At 33.2% G+C, this 22,394-nt stretch overlaps 2 protein-coding genes and 1 pseudogene across 3 annotated transcripts; all 3 read right to left on the bottom strand.

The window, feature by feature from the left end:
- Window positions 1-251: 251 nt before the first annotated feature.
- Window positions 252-5,564, bottom strand: LOC148927180 (uncharacterized). Of its 2 annotated transcripts, none has more exons than XM_089057533.1 (6): window positions 5,143-5,564; window positions 2,962-3,088; window positions 2,305-2,428; window positions 2,092-2,194; window positions 1,558-1,720; window positions 252-585 (listed from the first exon to the last, which is right to left on the bottom strand). In XM_089057533.1, exons 3-6 carry the CDS (start codon window positions 2,389-2,391, stop codon window positions 492-494), a joined length of 447 nt encoding a protein of 148 aa, XP_088913659.1. In that variant the 5' UTR covers window positions 2,392-2,428; window positions 2,962-3,088; window positions 5,143-5,564; the 3' UTR covers window positions 252-491. The 2 variants fall into 2 exon arrangements, with proteins under 2 accessions (XP_088913659.1, XP_088913660.1); XM_089057534.1 differs by having other exon boundaries at window positions 2,962-3,052.
- Window positions 5,565-14,776: 9,212 nt separating this feature from the next.
- On the bottom strand, window positions 14,777-18,411 carry LOC125191952 (high mobility group B protein 9-like). Its single transcript, XM_048089390.2, has 6 exons — window positions 17,787-18,411; window positions 17,105-17,183; window positions 16,436-16,598; window positions 16,225-16,359; window positions 15,484-15,866; window positions 14,777-15,399 (listed from the first exon to the last, which is right to left on the bottom strand). Exons 1-6 carry the CDS (start codon window positions 17,948-17,950, stop codon window positions 14,959-14,961), a joined length of 1,365 nt encoding a protein of 454 aa, XP_047945347.1. The 5' UTR covers window positions 17,951-18,411; the 3' UTR covers window positions 14,777-14,958.
- A 1,844-nt stretch (window positions 18,412-20,255) lies between these two features.
- LOC148927179 (phototropic-responsive NPH3 family protein NPY3 pseudogene) lies at window positions 20,256-22,152 on the bottom strand (annotated as a pseudogene).
- Window positions 22,153-22,394: the final 242 nt, after the last annotated feature.

The raw sequence follows: 22,394 nt of genomic DNA, 5'->3' as shown, positions 1-22,394 counted from the left end.
TGTTTATAGTGTGAGGTGAAGATGCATGGGTACAGTTGTTTCTATTATGGGCAAGTTCAAGGATACTTGTAAGAAGTTGGGCTGTCACAGTTGAAGGTTTCATAAGATGATACTCGTTATCAAGCTGTAACACAAAGTGTGCAGCGGTTGGGCTGTCAAAGTAGGTTTCCGAAGATTAATCCACACCCAACTTTTGAGACACCAATAATATTTTGATAAAATTAGATCCACATTTTTATGATGGGAATGGGTTGAGGTAGAAAAATAAAACATGGATTGCAAAGAAATGAACTTACACTCAAATTCTGTAAGTAAAACATATAGCAAGTGGTTTGTGTGATCCCTTTTTAAACAATTAGATAACCACACAGAGGTTCATAAGTCCATGATGCACTCGGCTCGTGCCTTTTGGTTGAACAAGCAACAAGCTTCAATACTGGTGACGAGTGTCTGAGCAAGAGGATATTGTACTACAAGTCTCTTTGAAACTTTCACTCTCTAGTTTTTCGCTTTAATTTTTGCTCTTGGGAGGGAGGCATTTCCTTTAATTTTTGCTCTTGGGAGGGAAGCATTTCCTGGAAAAACCTGTAAGAGGTAAATTTTGCATATAACAATTAGTTATACATATCAAGCCAGTCGTGTCAAAACAATAGATAGATAGATACAAAAATAATTAAGACAAGCATTAATAAGAAAAATCGCAACAAAGAGTTGTGACCTAAGAAGAGTGATCTCAAAACAAGCTTTTATTTATCATATAGAGGTGGAAGCAAACTTATACGGTAACAGAAATCAAGTGTAAATTAACAATTTAAAGTACTCTATCGTAGTCTAATTGAATGTTCTATTTAATACATTTATTTGTTTTTGCTGAAATGATGTTAATCCTCCCATAATTCAATACACTCCTGATAGTACAAAAAAGTTCATGAATTTTTATTTTTGGTACATAAATATAGATAGATGTATATACTATATATGTTTATGTATGTGTGAAGAGTGCTTGTGTGTTTTCAATGGATACCATGTCAAAGTTTACAGGATGCCATTTGAACCTATTAATTAAAAGCTGTGAAACACCTTTCGTGCACACTGCAACTCAAATCAGCAAAGTTTTAGTACTAGTCTCGGCTTCCTAACATCATGAATTATAGTCCCTATTGGAAGTAGCATGGGAAGGTTTTTATAACTAGCTGTTATTCAAATTATTTTAATGTTTCAATGATATCCAGAAAAAAACAAAGATTAATCAAGTGTTATGTTCTAAACCCAGCCAACAAGCCCACGCACCTTAAGAATTAAAAGAATGAAGAAAATATAATGAGATTCGAGGATCAATTAAAGCAAAGACAAGTACATGGATCATAAGCTCCAACATCAATAACATAATTGTTATTAGGATATAGAGGTATGTGATTCCTACGACCTTACTTATCTCTTAAGCTGCATCAGGGGAAGCATAGACTTATCAGGTATCAATATACCAAATCATGCAATGTAACTATTCACATCAAATGATCAAAATGCATGCAATGGAATACTAAAGAACTTACTTACTTGTAAATATGCCTTTTCCTATAATCTTTATACAAATATAAATGTAAATCTTCAGCGGTCATGCTCGCAAAACTACCACTGAGGCTTTGTTTAAGTAAGTTAACCATGGAAGCCACTGGTAAATCTTTTTGCTGCCCTTTCAAATGTTCCATAAAGATGAAACCTGTAAGGAAGCATGTTGACCATAAACTCGCAACAGAAAAAGAAAAAAAAAAACTGAATTGAACTGATAAAAAACATGAGAAATTAAATTAGTGTCCAGCAGACAAGAGAAAATGTATGAACAGAGAAAAAACATATGTGCATACTTCATAGGGGAAAATGTGAGCCACTGCTTTTCATCAGTTTTTCAAACTATAGTACCTCCATAAAAATCAACATTTTTAAAAATAGCTACCAAGTAAACCATGCTTTCCATCAGATACAAAATTGTACTATTCACATAAAGTGATTGGCCAGATTACATTATACGATCATACACAATATGCCTTAGCAGGATTACACAACAATAAAGTATGGTAAGAAAGAACATACTGAAGGTCCGCAGCATATGCAAGTCAAACTTCTTTGCCAAATCTTTGTGGCCAATTGTATTAGCTCGCATATTTACCAAACTCTTTAGGCCAATTAACAGATCCTAGTGCAAGCAACAACATAGTTTAGAACACACATATCAATACAATAAAATCCTAACATGAACAAAATCTATCTGAATAAAGATTTTTTCAGAAAAGAGGCTACGCTTACAACTTCAGATTCGGTTAAAGAACAGAGCCAACGAACGTCATCTATGTCATTGTTGCCCAGGACATCTTTTGCATCCATTGATTCCATTCCAAGTTAAATCAATCCTTGGCTCTTCCGGTTCAGACTGAAAATATAACTTTTAATGAGGCCAAGGGGTGCTCATTTTGTTTAGCCAAATTGAGTGAGATGATATCTTAATTGATCATAATGCCTAAAACTGAGCTGCATCATAGCTTCGTAGCTTTTGGTTTCGCAATGTTCTTCAGCGGTTTATTATTTTATATTTTATGCTAAATTGATACTACAACTTTGTAAAAATGAAACCAAAATTCGATATATTTGTAAGTTTTGAGGTGCAAAAACTGTGTTTGCAATTTAATAGTAGTCTCTATAAGTCTATTTTCAGTGACTAACCAGATTTTGAGTAAAATTGGGTATTTCAGTGATTATAAGAGAAACACAAAACAAGAAGCAAAGAGCATTATTCAGGTCAAAGATTAGGCCACAGATTATCTCTCTATCAGATATGACAAAGAAAATTCAATAAAATAGGAAGAAAAAAAAAATTGAAACGTTTATATCACAAAGTAGAAATTTTACCATTACAGAGTATTTAGGAATTACTTGGTGCTCAAAATATACTAAAACAAAACATACCTGGATGATGATGATCTTGGAGGAAGAATCAATTGGGGGAATGAATTTCCGGAGAAGAAACAGCAGGAGAATTTCTGGAGGAGGCAGAAATCTGGAAGAAGACGGCGCGACAAAGGAAGAAGGCGATCTGTGTGCACAGGGCGATTTTATGTAGGTTTAATTTGATATATGTGCGTCATTCAATTATAATGTGGCTACATTATTATTATAAAATAAAAGAGAATTGATAATTGATGCATCGTTTACAATTGCGCAGCCAAATTCCAATTCTTAACGAAGGTAATCCTAATCTGCCTGCTCTAAATCCCTCTCAAATTATTCTTAGGAAAGTTTATTTGATAGCAGGAAGAGGCGAATCAAAAAAAAGAGGAACAGAGGTTGTTCCCTCCAACAAGTAAACCCTCTCCCAAAAGTTACTGCTACTACACGTACACAATTATTCTTACGGTGAACAGCAAAAATGGTCCTTGGATTATAGGTTTATCTTGTCCATAGTCTCTTGACTTTAAAAATATCGTCAGTAGTTCTTGGACTAAGGGTTTATCTCGAAATTGCTCATTTTGGCTTTTTTTGGTACGAAAATACCCTTTGATATTATTTTGGGGGGTTTGGACAATTTGGTCTTTTTACACTTTTAACATTTTAAATCTGATATTATTTTAGTTATGTACTAACTTTGATGTTATTTCAAATTTATAATCTTTTTTTCCCTTTTGTCATCCTTCACTTTGTTTCTTCAAATACTGCATATGCATTAAACAATTGAGTGATTTTGAATATTTTTTTTGGCAGAAAGCACCAACTGAAGTAATGGCACCCTTCATTACCATGATCGTATGGTAAGTTTACTAATTTCAGCACATTCTAAAACTGATTTTATAAACAAAAAATCAGTATTATAGTAAACTATCTAAATGAAACAGGGGCCTTTAAAAGATCAGTTTAATATAAAAAAGATGTATTCATTCTTGGAAGTTTTTTTTTTTTTAATTTTTGTTTATAGGGCACCAGGTTCCAAGCATCATCTCCAAAGAATTCATGCTAGAAAGTTGGTTTTCAACTAAGGGAAGGAGTGATTTTCTTCATTAGGATTTTTGTGAGGGCAAACAATCTCAGAAATAAGACTACCAGTTACCAATATAGGCTTACCATGGTTGCTAAAACAGGAAGTTTTAAAGTGACCGACTGTAAATTCCAATTTTGCATGTTTCATTTAAGACCCTTTAGGAAAACTTTTCAAAGCTACGGAAGAATCATTCTTTGGGACCGAGAGGCTACCCATCTATTAGGAAAGTGTTTCTGATGTTGTTTCAGCAAATTAGGTATATATCTTAAGACATTTTATATTTGATTCTAAGTTGTAAATTTTTGTATTTTTTTTGGTTGCAAATTCATGCAACTGATTTTAGCAAGTAACAATGAGGAGAAGCTATTGAGACACTAAATATGAGGCTTATAAGATCTGTATATCACATTCACCAACTGAAAATCTCATCTTGAATGCATAGTTAATTAGCTTTTAACATCCATATTGAGACCAAACAGAACAAAAATTTTTGTATATCAGTAAAGCAGGCTCATATATTGCAAGCATGCATCAACCTATTTTAAAATATACAAATCATGCAAAGTAAATTATTTGACTTCAGAATTAGCTTATGTTTTCTACAAAGACCCATATTGAACCAAAATGATCACATTATCACAAATATTAGCAAAGTATGCAATTCAAGAAATTTTTGAATTACCTTTAATGCATAGCTTCAGTTTTAGTTTTTTTGTACTCAGAAAAATCAGATTGCTGTTTTTTAGTATTGAAGTATTGCATATATATTAAATTACTATTCTAATGTTGAGTAATTACTAAATTACCTTGAACGCAAAACACCAAATTTAGTCTTTTTGTACTACTTAAATGTCTTTCTCTTCTTATGCAGAATAAGAGAGTAAACTTTATGAGTTAATTAAAATAAACATGTTGCAGATACAAATTAAAATATTTTATAGGTTATTACCTTTAATACTAAAATGTAAGTAGTATTTAAAAACTTAATGGTACTAAAAACTTAGAATAACACGTTCAGTGACATTCAGTTTGTATAAAATAAAAGTACATGAAAGATGTTAGAGTATAAGTAAATTTCGAGGATTGGAGAAAAAATAAATTTGTTTTGATTTTACCTTAAATCAAAACCGTCTTCGATCTAACCGAATAACTTCTGAACGCCTTGAATTGGGGCTGGGGTTTGCGATTCTATACTGTCGTCGGTTAAATTGAATAGCTTCTGTTGGACGTGGATAAGCCTGTATCGGCAAGAGTTTGCGCAGGCGGCGTGGATAAGACTATGCTGGCTAGGTTTTGTGCCGGCGACGTCGGCGCTTTGGTTGTCGCCGCTAAAAATCGGCGGAGTAGGGTAGAAGCTTTAGAGTTTGTGGTGAGACGACGCAGTTTTGGCAAGGAGACATCGCAATTCAGTCCGTTGTGGTCAGATGTCGCAGTTTACGTTTGTTGATGGCGGTGATTCAGTCGCCGGAGTTGAAGATCGCGGAGTCTTCGAATTTCTAGGGTTTGTGTGTCGGCGCTGCTGAGGAGAGAAGAAATGGTGAAAAACTGTATTTATATGTTGTAATAATCAAGCTTAGAAATTCCTAAGTACGATTAATTTAATTAGTTGTAATCTCTCATTAATTTAATCTGCTGCAAAGTGTAATTGTTTTAATTGTTAAAGTAATTGGATTAGAGTTGTGGGCCATTTTGTGTATATGACGTTTGGGCCATGAGTATTGTTTCTTTGGGCTATTGCTCTTATATAGTATTTTTTGGGACAGATACTTTTTTGGATTGTTTGGATGTTCTAATTCTAATATAATTAGAATTAAATTCAAAGATTAATTATTTTATTATTGTAAAATATATTTCTATTTTTTTATTTTACATAAATTTAAATTTGAATTATATTTTATTTATTTCGGTCGTACTAATAATTATTTATTTTTTTTAGTCGATGTGGGTGGATCAATTGGAAGTCCTATTATTTATGGCGAACATAATTCATGTATTTGAATCAGAATAAATTTGTTTCGTCAATTTTAAATTGACATGGAGGATTTTTAATCACTCTTTCTTTTAAATATCAATATTTTATAAATGCATTTAGAAATGCCACATTTTCATGAAAGACGTTTTTCTTCAACTAATATTCATATGTTGGAATATAAGTTTCTTAACTAAATTTTTATTAATACTCCTTTCATCCCAGAAAAGATGTCACACTTGTGGCGGCACAAATTGTTTGACAGAAGCATTATATATTTTTGAGTTAATAACGTTTTAGAACTAAGTATGAGTAACTAAGTGTTGCTTTTGTTTAAAAATCGTTTGGGCCTTTCTTTTCGGCTATTGTAATGTATCTGAGATTGGACTTGACATTTTATTTTTTTTGGACTTTTCTTTATAATTTAATTGGATTGTGAGTTAAATTTAATAAAAAAAATCGGCCCCTTTATCAATTTATGTCTTCATTTCGAAAATTTTGGATTTTTGTAATGAAATTGTGCTTTTATGTTGTAATTGTTTTGAAAATGTGTTAATTCTCTCTAATTTTCTAAAATTTGTAATTAATTATTGATTTGTGATTTTATTATAGTTAATTTACTTTTATTCATCTAATGATAATTTTTTTGGGGTAGTTGATATCGGTGGATCCGTTGATATTCCCATTATATATATAATTAATTTACACATTCGTTTGTGTTTTCTATATTAATTTCCAAATTATTTAGTTATATACTTTTATATGATTAATAAGATGTTACTATTCTTTACTACTCTCTCTGTCCTTCTATAAGCTAGACGTTTCTTTTCGGGCTTCGGCTGTTGTTTTGCGAAGATAATAATAAATATTTAAAGTGAAAGTGGATCGAAAGTAAAGGAAGAGAGAGAATAATACAAGAGAGAGTCATATTTACATTATTCTCTTATTTACATTACTTTCTCTTCATTCTAACTATTTTTTATTATTTTCGCAAAACAACGGCCGAAAAAACCGCCTCACTTATAGTGAGACACATAGAGTACATTTGTTTCATTTAACATCCACATAATTGCACTTTGTTTCTATTTTTAAAGTTGAAGAATGATTTTAATTGGTTCATCAAAGGATTTTACTTTTAGCACGTGAATTTAATTACTTTATAATACGATTCTAAATTGTTTAATCCTTAGTCGCACACCTCCTCTTTGTCATTTAATTTATTTTATTTTATTTCACTCATATAAAAAATTTAAACGGTATATAATCGTTTTGGTTTATAGGAAATGTTTCAAAAGAGTGGGTTGAGAGAAGTACATTTCTCTTTTTATTATTGTTTATAATTTTATGAATGCTTATTAAAATATTTATTTTAATTAGCACTATAAACATAATTATATTATCGTTATCCCTTTTTTATATTTTAATCTACTTACCATAGAATTTATCTTCATTATTTAAAAATCTTATGGCCCGTGCATAGCACGGGTGGTAAAACTAGTATTAATAACACTACATGTACATAATTGAAAAAAAGTTACTGCTACTACACGTACACAATTATTCTTACGGTGAACTGCAAAAATGGTCCTTGGATTATAGGTTTATCTTGTCCATAGTCTCTTGACTTTAAAAATATCGTCAGTAGTTCTTGGACTAAGGGTTTATCTCGAAATTGCTCATTTTGGCTTTTTTTGGTACGAAAATACCCTTTGATATTATTTTGGGGGGTTTGGACAATTTGGTCTTTTTACACTTTTAACATTTTAAATCTGATATTATTTTAGTTATGTACTAACTTTGATGTTATTTCAAATTTATAATCTTTTTTCCCTTTTGTCATCCTTCACTTTGTTTCTTTATTTCAATATTAGATTTAATTTTACAAAATTTTAATTTTTAATTTTTAAATATCAAGAAATTTTTTTAATTATAAAAATTATTAAATAGCAAAAATTAATAGTTATAATCAATATTTGATAGTGTATAGTACTATGTAATCAATAAGGTATGACAACGCCGTAGTTTTAATCAATATTTAATACTAGCTTTAATCATAAATAGATTATATAACACAATTTATTCTGAAATAAATATGCATCTAATGTAAGACTAATATAATTTTCGTTTATTAATTTGAAAACAATCAAAATTTACTAGAAAATGTCATGTAGTAAAACGTTGTCGTCGCAGATTAAGTTTTTAGCATAATTAAAGTTTACATCATTTTTATAACATAGTTCCAATTAGGCGATGCCTCATGATTATTTTTTAGCAAGTAGCTAATTATAATTAAATTTTGTACAAAAGTATATGTTTCCCCGGTGGGCTCAACCCAATTCACCGGTGGTCCTAGGCTTGTCTGAGTTTGAATTTATAAAAAGAAGTCTATTTCCTCGGTGCACCGGGCTCATAAGCAATCCATGTAAGGGGAACGCATGTGCTCGATCCAGAGCTCTGTGTACATGAAAATTGTTATCAGAAATTAGGTTTTTACAACTAGCTTCACACACAAAACAAAACATCCTAAAATCATATGTCATCCCACAAGTGTAACATCTTTTGTGTGACGGAGGGAGTATAATTAGTGTATAATAAAATATTATTAAACTTAATTAAGGATAAGTATAATTAAATTTTAGTAAAAATTTAATTATGATTATATAAATATATATCTAATTATTCCGTCTCACAATAGGAGTCACTTTTATTGTTGGCACGAGTTTTAAGAAATGTAAAGAATAGTAAATTGAAAAAGTTAGTGCAATATGAGACCCATTTTTTTATATTGGTTTTACAATAAAATGTGAGTGAAATGAGTTAGTGGAATTTGGGTAGAGGTGTCCATGGTTTAGGAACCGGCGGTTACGGTTCAGAACCGTCGGTTCCAGTTTTGGAAATTGTTGAATCGGAACCGAACCGCGAGGGTGTTTCGCGGTTACGGTTCTGGTTCCAAAACCGTCGGTTTCGATTTTGGTTCCAAACCGGCGGTTTTCCTATGGTTTTTTACGATTTTTAACGGTTTCGAACTGTCAGTTTTTTGTGGTTCCGGCTTGATTTCAAGATTTTTCGGTGGTTTTTCACGGTTCCGGTTTGGAACCGCTCGAAATCGCCGATTCTGGCACGGTTTCGGTTCAAAAAAAATTTAACCTGAACCGAACCACGGATCAAAAATCAACGGTTTCGGTTCGGGTAAATTCTCACAGTTTTGGTTCGAAATCGTAACCGGCGGTTACGATTTCGGTTTTAACATCCGATTTGGTAAACCTTGGGCATGTCTAAATGTGGGGCCTACTTACCATTTATGGGAAAAATTAAGTGTGACTCTTATTGTGGGACGTACCAAAATTGTAAAATATGACTCTTATTATGGGATGAAGGGATTAATAGATTGTTTGGAGTATTATATTTATTGAGTCACAATGCAATATTAATAATATTTTATGACAATGTCATATATCCACATAAAATCATTCAATCATAATAGTTTTTTTTATTATATAAAATGTTCATCTGGAAATCTTATCAATGTATGTTATACTATATAAAATGGTAAATAAATATTTATATATACTAGCAAAATATTATTCATAAAAGATAAAAAAATATATCATTACAAAGAAATATAAAATGAAAAAAATTAAAAGAATTTTAATGAAGCTATCAATTAAAAATAATTGGATCTTATCCTATTCAAATTTGAAGGGCATTTTGTATATACAATTTTTAATAATTTATTTTTATACCCGATATGACAGGCTACATGTATTCCATAAACCAAGTGTAATCACATTCATGGTGCTTTTTCACTAGTCATCACAATTTGTACTAAAAATGCCCCCAAAGGCATGGAGGGGTTGAACTTTTATAATGGATATGATATTTTCTCCATCTCTCTTTATAGTATTGAATATGATATTTTGTTATAGTTGAATGCCCAAAATAATACTTGCAATTCACTTTTCAATCATTTTATATTAGATTTTCTTTTTCTCTTAAACTTTTAGAAAAGAAAATTAAAATTAAAATACTATAAAATTCTTAAATATTCTAGTATTAATCATCTAAAACTTTATAATATATCCTGGTTAAGTAAGTTACTGGAAGCTATTGGTAAATCTTTTTGTTGTCCTTTCAAATGTTCCATAAAGATGAAATTGAAACCTGTAAGGAACCATGTTGACCGTAAACTCGCAACAAATTAAGTTATGTTCTACTATAAAAAATCTCTCAGGTGTGTTTTATCTCAAACATGTCATATGTTTCTAAAACTTGCTCGCGATCTCCTTGAGTCTTTATAGTGTTTATAGAGATAAGAGAGGATGTCAGGTCATCCTTGTTAGCTAAATCTTACTCTTAACCATTATTATGTTAATAATCCTTGTTAGCCCACTTTGAGCCTATAAACCTTTCATTTGACAAGGATTTGATTTCTCTTGTGTTAATTTTGAAAAATCAAAGAAAATGAAAATTTGGAAGTGGTGTTAGCAAATGAAAAACAAGGCGGTTATATAAAAATATATTTCAAGAAACTGAGATATCTAAGGAAATTAAAAAAACTGAGATATCTTAAGGAAATTAAAATTACTTCAGTAGATACCTGGAAAGCAGCGGTTAACTGAAGAGCGGTTATCTGAGGAGCAGATGCTATATGAGGAGAGTCACTGAAGCTGATAATCCACTCTTCATATGCATGAATCTCATCATCTGCATATCATGTAGGGTAAACATTAAAAAATTAAATATTCAATTAATAAATTAAAAGTAAAATATCACGAAATGATGATTAAATACCAGTCAGTGGCTGGACAGGGGCCTCGGCAGCAAAAGAGGATGCAGTTTCGGTAAAGAAAAGAAAAAGAAAGAAAGAATAGTGATAATATCATGCAAAGCACGGAGAAAAAGAAAAAAAAAAGATGAAAAGAAAAGAAAAATGAACAAGTATTTCAGGAGGCAAAAGATGAAAAGAAAAGAAAAATGAACAAGTAATACCAGTCAGCGGCTGGACAGGGGCCTCGACAGCAAAAGAGGATGCAGTTTCGGTAAAGAAAAGAAAAAGAAAGAAAGAATAGTGATAATAGCATGAAAAGTAAAAGTGCAAGTAACATGGGACAGAGGGAGTATTTGGTGAAAAGTTCAAGAGGCAAAGAACAAAAGTGGAATGTTGATAGGAATTTCATCGATCACGTATGCACCATCAATTGTGCACGGTAATGAGTGTATCTTAGGACACACATTTGCTCCAACCCCCTGTCTAAAGAGTTTTATATTATCATAGGAACTCGTGCATATTTAGCCGCAACTTGTTGTTTCATAGGGACTCCTCTAGGAATATTAAAGGCTGAAAAAGATAAATCAATAATAAAAGAAATAATCAATATGGAATATGTATCACTCACTGGGATGTAATGTTGCTCTAATCATAGAATGTATTTTGGCTCAGGTAATTTCCAACAAATAGCACATGTTTTTCCCATTGATGCGCGAAAGACCTAATTGCTAGAAATTTGGTTTTTACTACTAACTTCACTCACAAAGCAAAACCTCCTAAAATCATATGCCGTTCCACAAGTATGACATCTTTTGTGTGACGGATGGAATATAATTTAGTGAATAATAAAATATTATTAAATTTAATTTTGGACAAGTATAATTAAATTTTACTAAAATTTAATTGTAATTATATAAATATATGTCAAATATATTACTCCCTCCGTCCCACAATAGGTGTCAATTTTATTGTGTACACGAGTTTTAATAATGTAAAGAATAGTAAGTTAAAAAAGGTAGTGAAATATGAGACTCGCCTTCTATATTGAAAAGTTAGTGCCATATACTATATTACTTAAGCTAAGCTACTGCTTTTTTAATTTTAATTAGTGTTAGCCCACGCGCTATGCGCGACACATAATATTTTTGTTCTATTAATTAGATATTTTGAATAAATTAAATAAAATAAAAGTAACATCATTACATACGATTAAAAAAATAAAAAATATAGTACTATATACAATAATATGTTAAATAATTATAGATATAAAATTAAATAATTTTTTAATTAAATAACATGATAATATTTGTTAATTACGACACTTATAGTTACAACATACATACTTAGGACTAAAATACTCAATATTAAATTGATATAAAATATTAAATATGCAACTAAAAAGTATAAAGAGGACAATAACATCGTCATACAAAGATAAAATGATGTACAAAACGAATAAAACATAAACATTAGAACAATAAAACAATAGTTTGTAAGACATTAAAAAACTTATATGTGAACAATCTTAATTGTACAATAATAAGAATAGCAGTATAAAGAAAATAAAATAAATAATAAAACACAAACTCCAATACCCCGATGACTCTTCCTCAACCTTATTTTCCTCCTTAATCTCCAAATTAATGATTTATGCATATGCGCAAAAACAAATGTGATATTTATGATCTTCGTCTTCTTTGCTTCCTTTCGTTATTTCGTTGCTTTAGGTGTTTTCTTTGCATGAAAACTATGAAGTGACGAAGTTAGTCCGAGCTTTTGTGATTTCTATATTTGTAAAAATAGAACTATTATAGTATGGACAAAAAAATTAAAATAAAACTAATAAAAATAAAACAAACTAACATCAAGAAAAAACTGAAATATGAACTAACATCGTTGAAACAAATTAATCTCAAATAAATGTACTACCATAGGTAAAGAGTAATAACCATATCGAGAAAAATTCTTCCTTTTGCAAAGAATCCGTAATGCAATTGGACATGACAATGAGGAATGAATTATAAGCTAGCAAATGATACATATTTATAAACAATGAATGATTTTAGTAACGGCGCTAATATTAAATGGTGCTACAAACAATTAATTATGAGGAAAATAAAAATAATTCGTATTAGTAATTAAATAAAAATGATATTGATTCATTCACTCTTTTAGCACCGTTCTATATAAATAAAATCATGATTACTATACCCCTTACAAAAATAAACCAAATAATTTTGTATAATAGTTTCTTTATTACAGCTAGTTATCAAAATAAATTAAATTATATTGTAACTGAAAGAGTTAATTGGAAGAGTTAATTAAGTTTATAACTGAAAGTTCAAGATTCACTATTTGTGCATCAATGATGATTTATTTTAAGGTTTGTCTTAAAATTAAGGCAAATTTATTTATTTTCCCACACCATTGGCGGTTACATCTATTGTGGCCATAGAATCCGTTACATGATTTATAAGTCATGGATTTAAATTAGATGCAAAATATTGAACGTTTCAGCAATTACCATTGAGTAATAAAGTCAATACTATTCCCAAAGTATTAAAAGTCATTATCCAAAACTCTTAAATATTAAAAATTAAACCCAAAATTCATGAATATTCAAAATATGGTCAAAACTCGGCTTTTATATATGTATAGATTTTGAACTCTTAATTTCACAAGTATTATATACATATGGGTAGATATTTCAAACGAGAAAAATTGTTCGTCTGCAAAAAAAATTAATACAGTAAACTTTAAGAAGTGTACCGAACCATAGTTAGTGAAATGGGCATATTCCTGTACATTTAGTTCATATTTTGTAAATAAAAGTTGATAATGTGCAAATAAAATTTGATCAATATTTTACTATTAATGCTTACTTTTTCGAAACGTGGATTACAGTATCAGCATTTAATATCTTAATTTGTCAAACTGGCCGTCTATGTCAAACGACCTTGCACCTAGATTAATTAATATTTTTTCAAAACGGGTGCAAAAAAGAAGTGACTCAAGTAACGTGGAACGGAGGGAGTAGCTTTAATCATAAATAGATTATATAACACAATTTATTCTGAAATAAATATGCATCTAATGTAAGACTAATATAATTTTCGTTTATTAATTTGAAAACAATCAAAATTTACTAGAAAATTTCAACAAAAATACTCCTATATAAAATTTTTAGTAGGTTCAAATTTTTAGTCAACTTCATAATATTTAATCAAAAGCAATTATAACAACCGGACATAGGCTAAATAGAATAACTCTTATTTTTCCATCATGATTAATATTATTTTTCTATACTTCTTCAATTCAATTGAATATTATATTAAATAACAAAAATTAATAGTTTTAATCAATATTTATAGTGTCCATGAATTAATAGTTTTCATTAAAAAAATTTATTGATATTTAAAAATCTAAATATTAAATTTAATTTTATAAAATTAAATTAAATCTAATATTGAAATAAAAAAATAAATTCAGTGAAGGATAACAAAATGGAAGAATAATGATAATTTTGAAATAATATCAAAGTTAGTACATAACTAAAATAATATCAGATTTAAAATGTTAAAAGTGTAAAAAGACCAAATTGCCCAAACCCCCCAAAATATTATCAAAGGGTATTTTCATACCAAAAAAAGCCAAAAGGAACAATGTCAAGATAAACCCTTAGTCCAGGGACTACTGGCGATATTTTTAAAGTCCAGGGACTATAGGCGAGATAAACCCATAGTCCATGGACCATTTTGTAGTTCACTCTAGACTTATTTATACCATTACCTCTTTTTTGTGGAACTTGGCCTTTTTCTAATTAATACTAGTAAAATTCAATACCTCAGTTTTGGCCCAAGCCAAGTCTAGTTCTCCCCCTCTCCCATTTTCTTCATCTCTTTTTTATTTCCTTACAGATTTGATCCATTCAATAGCACAATCAAATTCTCAGTTGCTATACTAAATCTAGCAAGAACTCATAGAAGTGATATTAGTACTAACGAAATTTGACGATACCAACTTCATAATTCCTTCACAAAAGATACCAATGAAACAATAACAAAATCCAGAGGGAGAAAATGATCTACTAAAATCATTAACAATAATACTACTTCCGAAAACAAGTTCTACTTTTCCATATAAATATATAACTGCTTTACTGAGAAACTAATTCCCTCCTGCAGCAGAAAAAATCTATAATCCTGCAACTGAGTCATCATTACCAAAACTAGGTGCCTCCTGTTCTATCCCTTCAACAGGAACTGATATCCCACCTTCACACAACATCTTGCCTTCATCCGAGCTCTTCTCCTCCCCGTCCACCCTCCTCTCCAGATCGAAACCACCATCCGCCACAACCTCAACGTCCACATTCTTCAGCTGCGCTTCCGCCTGTGAGCACTCCTCCGAGTCCTTGTCCCCACCGCTCTCAAACCCTTCCATGTTGCTCTTATCCGAACTCACCTCGTTGCATGCAGAGGCAGAGGGGGCGAATGCCACTTGGGGCGCGGGGGCATGACCCAAGGGTGCTGCTGCTGCGCTTGTCGTGATCTGCCCGGTTCTTAGCCTCTCCCGATACACTTCCATCTCCATCTTGTACCGCTCCTTGTCTCTCAGCGCCTTTTCTTGATAAATCTATGCAAATTATTGAATCAAGAATGCATGATGATATACTAATGAACACTTGAAAAAGGGATGGACTAAAGGTTGAGTGTTTACCGCTCGTTCAGGTTCTTGCAGTTTATTCCATGATTCACCGATGATCCTACTTATCTCTCTGTCCTTGCCATGGTAGTGTGGTTTGAGCCTAGCGTGCTGCTCTGCGAAGAAGAAGTTGTAGCCGCTCCTGTTGGGCTTCGGGTGGGCGGGATCCCTCTTTCTAATCTCAGATTTCTTCCTCCGTTTGCGGCGTGGAGCTCCTGACTTTAGTGATGGATTGTTGATGTGTGTTTGAAGCATTTGATTCTCACTGTTTGGGACTTGATAGAGAACTCCCTTGAACTCCTCCATTCCGATTTTCACGGTGATGAGATATCCACTCTCGAATTTGCCATCAATCACGCCACAGACAGAAGAGCCAGCTGCTGATGGTGTTAATGATACTGCAAAATCAAATGGATGAGAATTCGTCTGCAAGATTATCAACTGCAGCCTCAAGCATCAAGTTTGAAGGTGTGTTTTGCAAAAACCTCTTTATGGACTAATGCAAAAGGCAGTTAAGCAAAAGCTAATGGTGTTGACATGATACTCAAATCCATCATAATTTATCTATTTCTGAACTGAACTATCGACTTTAACCATTTAATATTTTAGCACCTATGCAAATCTATCCTTGTGCCACATAGTTAGGAATATGATGCAGCATTAGATACAATTAAAAAGACCAAGCATAATTTGGGAAGTGGCAATAATTTGTGATGGATTTGAGTAATAGTAAATCAAATATGAAGTATGCAAAACCTTGAGGAATCAATGTTTCAGCTTTTGCTTTAAGTAGTGGTGAAGCAGCAGCATGCGTTCGTTGTGACACTGAAGGCACATACTCGTGGAATCCAAGGGGAGGAGGTGTGATCGGAGGCAAAGTTTGCATAGCATCTGCGGAAATGTACACTTGATAAAATTAGGAGGAATGGGAAATATTTTACACAGTATCCCAGGGAACGTAACTCACCAGTAGGCGCAGGAGACCAACATTTTGCCTTAAAGAAGTAGATCTGTTCGTAGTGATAAAGCAGTGAAACATAATACTTGCGAAGTATGAAAGAAGCGTTAGTAGCTGAGGATGGAAAGTTGAAAACTGCAGTGACTTCTTTCCACTTCTTTTCCTTCAAAATCTGCATTTTAAGTACAAACAGATATGAGCAACCACTGAACTGAGATCAAATCCAAGCATTTTCATATAATCCAAAGTATGCCCGTATCATCAAATTTCAAATTTATGTCTTACACTACTAATATACCAACATGTATGCATAATGCATGTTCAGTATGTATTTTTAGTGTGCACGTGTCTCAAACGAGACGTAGCATTAAAACATGTGTATGTCAATGTTACCATATGCGGTAACAATTAAGACTATAGGCTAACAAATTATCAGAGTAATAAGCAGAAGAAACAAAGCATAGCGCCCTTTGAACAAGCACAAGAACAAGTTACAGGCACCGTAGTTGGATAGTAATTTGAAACTAAACACATTCTTTAATTTGCCCTTTCAGCAGCATCACCACCAAGATAGTAAGATTGCAAACCGAGAAGATAGCAGATGCACAACGCTGAAATTAACACAGATGCAAAGCTTAAACTAAAAGACTGAAAACCACTAAAACGGACGAGGCTAACCTTTGCAATGCCACCACGGGAAGTAACTTCTACAAAGAGGCGATGCAAGTCCAAGTCCCTGCCCCCTACAATTGGGATCCTGAACAAAGCAATCACGACTTAATGAGTAGTATATATGAAGTTCGAGCTCAATATTCAATAAAATTTCTTAAGCTTATCAGGGTTTCAAAACAAACTTCATACGACTCTAGCAGTTCATCATCTTTACACTTCAGTTCCACACTTGCTTTTACAACATGATTTTACTAATTTACATACAATCCCATCATATCTTGTTTCGAATCTTTCGATGACGTTGAACATATGGAACATTCTGGAATAAGTATCAACTAGCCCTACTAAATTCTCACCCACATCAAACTAATTTACTGAGGCATAACAAAGATATGTATAGACAGTGCACTAAAATCATGATCATGCTAGATATACAAACATATGGGAAATTTTAATCAAACTCTAACTTATGTAAACACAACTACTCTTATCAAATAACTAGTCACAGCACAAAAGGCAGACAAAACTAGCCACATCTAGCATATAATTAAAGATATGCAGCCAAGAAAGAAACTTGAATCTATCTTGACTACCCTTAATTTGTGTGTTAAATTTGGAGATAAGTACACCATTCTTCAATTTCCATCAACATACACCTTTGAAATAATATTAAGTGAGAATATCTTACATGAACTTAGTTCCCATAGAAATATGGAGCTTCCTCAAAGAATCCATGAAAAGGTCACGAGAGCAAACAACATCCTCATATGCAGCCAATGGAGGTGGATATGAATGATAAGTGGAAGATGCCTGAGCGCCTCCACCTCCATCATCACCTTGCTCAACTGTCATCTTCCTCTACTTCAACGTTCAGGTTTTTACTACTCTTATGGACAAAAAGAAAAGACAAAAACAAAAAGGGAATCATCAAAGAAAAGGGTTAGTCTCCTTCCCACATCAGAAAACATTAAAATAATCACAGATATGGCATGAGCAAGAAAATCCAAGCAAATGAGACATATTGTAAACACAGAACTTTTCAAGAAAAAGTAACTGTGAAACGTGTTTTTTGAGCAAGCAAAACAGTGCAAAATTGAAAAAGAGACAAATCTGGAAGAAAGCTTGAACACATACAACCCAGTGTTGTGTGAGATTCACTAGAAAGGACAAAAGGGTCAAACCAAATATTTGTAAATACATATGGTTGTGAATAGTAACTTCAGCCCTTGTTGCCTGATGAAGTAACTCCAGTAGCAAATCCCAATACCACAAAAGTGAAAACACAATTTAAAAGTGAAATATTTATTGGCTATCTAGCTACTTTGTAGATTTGTAAATAGAGTAGAATCACACCAAATAAAAAGCAGCTGACACACTTTTTCATGCAACACTTTTTCATGCAATTGATTGATGATATATAGTCTCCCAACTACTAACATTAACCCTAAAAGCCTAATTAAAGTGAGTAGGTATAGAAACCATAATGAAGAAGTGCAGTGTGCGCAAACAAAGCTCTGAGGCCTAATGCTGCTTATAATTTCATAAAGAAGTAAATGCCAACATTAAAGATAAGTATAGAAAATCGCATTTTTCTCTCTCCTAAAATATGTGCGCATGCAAAAGCCTGTAAATGAACTGGCTGGATATACTGCAGGTCTATATGGGCTATATAATCTTTGGCTGACATTCGAAGATATGACATAATGTATAGTGATTCACTTAAGTACTTATTTGATACATTGCTTGCATCCAGAGGTCTATTCTATTCCTTCCAGCCCTTTTATGCTGACACTGTCACAGATTGCCCAAATAAAAATCCCTTTTTCTCGATCAACTCCCAATATTCCAATGCTGCAATGTCATTTTCGTTTTGTCACATCTTCTAGGAATGAATTTCTTCATCCTAATCCACTGCAACTATTAAATTAATTTACACATACACGCAGAGGGAAGGAAGAAGAGTAAAAAAATCGAATCTTTGAGAAAGAAAATAAAAGGACAATCTTGAAATGAAATAAAAAGACAATCTTGAAATGAAATAAAAAGACAATCTTGAAATGTCGTCTGCCTCATGATCTTGATGTTGTATATTCTTGATTTATGACAAGAATCTGATGAAATTGCGAGCATGGGTGTTTCAATTTCAATGTGTGAAATAATACAAAGACAGGATTCATGAAAAAGATCTCATCTTGTAGCACGAAAGTGATGGATAATAATATATAGTTTATTGGTGAATGCAGCAAGAATGGGAAAAACAAATATTGGCAGGAAAGGAATTATAGAAATGACATGAAGAGTGGCTGAATGTTCACCTTTTTCCATGTTTTTGCAATGTTTATTTTGTTTGTTTCTGGCTATTCATTTTAATAAATCTGTATGTTTAGATTAATGATGATGGGCAATACTAAGTATACGTCTCTTGATTATACTTTTAATTTTAAATATTATACAGATTCACAAGAAAATTACACGAGCTTTTGACCGCAATTTGTATAACTATTTTATTTTCTTCTTTCCTTATTTTGAGAAGGTTACTTTGACCGGCACAAATTTAGAATATTCATAGTCCATAATATAGAATGGACTTCAATTAATTCGATTTTAAATTCAATCACAGGCGTATCACATCTTATTTATGCAACTTGCTAGCGCATTTATTAAGAAATTAGTGTCAAGCATATGTGAAGTACGAACTATTTTATTTTCTCATCTACTAATTTTTATATATTAATCAACTCAAGTAAAAAAAGAATAGGAGTACATAATTATTAGTGTCAAATGGAGTGGGCTGACCTAACCTGGCTAGCTCAGCCCAGACCCGATCCATCAACGAAATGAGGCGGGTCTGGCCTGGGCTCTTTGGTTGAAATGAGTTTTGATTGAGTTTTTTTTGTAAACCCAGGTCCAGGAATTTAGTTTTTTCATGTAAGGGCTCGTCCGGTAGCTGCAAAAATATTAAACATGGGTGCATGGTAAATGGGTTTTCATGAGTAGGTGGATAGTGTTAACCCATGTTTGGTTCAGCCCATCCAGAATTATAAGCCTATTTTCATTGTTTAGTTAAAATGGGGAATGGCTGAAACCGAAGCCCAATAAACAATCATCCGCCTAAACTACCCCTCTCCCGGTTGTTTGGTGAATTACCAATCCTCACTCACAAATTGTGTGAAATCATGGCGGTAAACATCGAGCCATACACAAACTGCTCAACCAAGTCATACACTATGCCTATATTATAAATGGTCGTCTCACCATTAGGCGAACGGATCAGAAAATCAACCACGGTTTCCTACCCGAGCTGCTGTGCGATTTTCTGCATCATTTCCCTTCTTCCTAGCTCTCCACATTCCCAATATGAACGATGCTTGCATTAATTTGAGCAGGAATCCACACGACACAGAGCTTATCTCTACCTCGTATAGTGCCTTTGCTTAAGCTAGGGAGCCTTCTCGTGATATAAGCTTGCAACGCCTCTCCGATCACATCAGCAGAAACTCCCCCTTTAGCTCGTATCGTTGAAATCACCCGTTTGTATAGAGCAATATGAAGTCATAAAGCTCCTCCACCCACCAGTCTTGAGGCACGGTTTGTTGTTTCATCACACCGTTCTTCAGAGGATCGTTCTCGGGCAAAAGCTTCTTCCGGTTATAGGTATATGACCAATCAACTCTGGAAGGGTCAATAGAAGCTTTGGAAACGATGGAATCAAGGTAGTGGCTGACAATCTTCAGGTCCTCGGACCAGGGGAAATGAGACCTTGTGGTCTTAAGAGCAATTATGGAATCTTTCCAGCTTCGGAAGATGCTGGAATTGAGGAAGACATCGATCTTGCATATGAGATTACCCTTTCTCGACGGTCTCATACATTTCTAGATACTCTGCTGCACAACGCGCTGCCACCACGTTGTAAGCGTTGAGCGTGACAACCATGCCATAGCAGAACTTGACACATATTTCGAGCGCAGTAAGTCCTCCTGGAATGTCGTCTAAGCGTATCTCATCATTTTCTTCGTTTACCCTACCAACGAGCCTCTGAAGGTGAGAACTCTTGGAGAGAAGATGAAACTGCAACAAGAAGATATACTTAACCACTTTCTAACATAGAAGCATAACAATAAATATCTTGATGCAACAAGGGAAGAGAGTGTATGTGCAAAATGTGAATAAGGAGTACGGACCACAATACTCAATCTAAATTCAGTCCATTCATAATTGAAAATCAAAGGGGGAGAAGCAGAGCAAAGAAAATATTCACTGCACTCAACAAGTCGACCACTTTCCGGATTGAATTTTTCACACAAATCACCTTATGTGGAAAATACAAAACAATCTACTAACCAATTCATAATCACTTCATTGCCGAACGAATCAATTATGCAAGCCAACCAAATCGAAGAGCAAAAATTATAGCTACCGTTGCACAACAATATTGGCCCCAAATCGAACCGAATTCAATTAAACAACCACACCAAATCACTCACAGCAACAGATCGAACTGAACAGATTAATCGAACATTCGAATTCAAACATACCCGAACGAAGCTAAGCCGACGGAATCAGAATTGAACTAAGGCGAGGACACAATCCGAATTGAACGAAGCTAAGCCGACGGAATCCGAATTGCACTGCGGCGAGGTTAGAATCCAATTTGAACGAAGCTAAGTCGACGATGTCTCGAACGGCAGAAATTGAGTTGCCAACGATAACAACAACGATGTGGTTGACAAAATCAGAGGGCAAAATGGTACAAAGGCCCCGTTTCCAGCCAAATCTTGAAACCCCCAAAACCGTATACCACCTCACGACCTTGATACACTTGACATGGATGTGCTGATAGTTGTAGATGTAGGGCTGAAACCCGCTTTTGAATACCGGGTCGGTGGATTGGTGTTCGGCCTACCAAACAGCGGAATAGCCGTAAAGGAAAGTGTGTTTCAGAGCTATTCAGAGCTACCAGACAAACCCTAATTAGACTATTAACCACTAACGGCATCCACAGTGGGGCGGACGATCGTCCGCCATTGTAGCCATGCGAACGATGGGTAATCCATCGTCCGTGCCTGATAGATCGTCCGCGGATGATATGCGTCGACCACGCATCGTCTGCGGTTATGTCCGCCCCACTGTGGGCGACGCGGATGATACTGCGGACGATGCAACGCGTTTTCCTTTTTTTTTAAAAAAAAAAATTAATAAAAAACTATATATATACATCACATTTTTCATTCATTTCACTCTCCCATTCTCTCAATTCTCTCTATTTCTCATTCTCTTTGTTTCACTAAATATAATG

This window comes from Salvia hispanica, chromosome 4, assembly GCF_029641045.1.
Source record: "Salvia hispanica isolate PSC_SH4W2 chromosome 4, Shi_PSC_v1, whole genome shotgun sequence".
In the NCBI taxonomy this organism is placed as follows: domain Eukaryota; kingdom Viridiplantae; phylum Streptophyta; class Magnoliopsida; order Lamiales; family Lamiaceae; genus Salvia; species Salvia hispanica.
The sequence above is the reverse complement of the archived record's forward strand: the minus strand, read 5'-3'. Positions and strand labels throughout refer to the sequence as shown.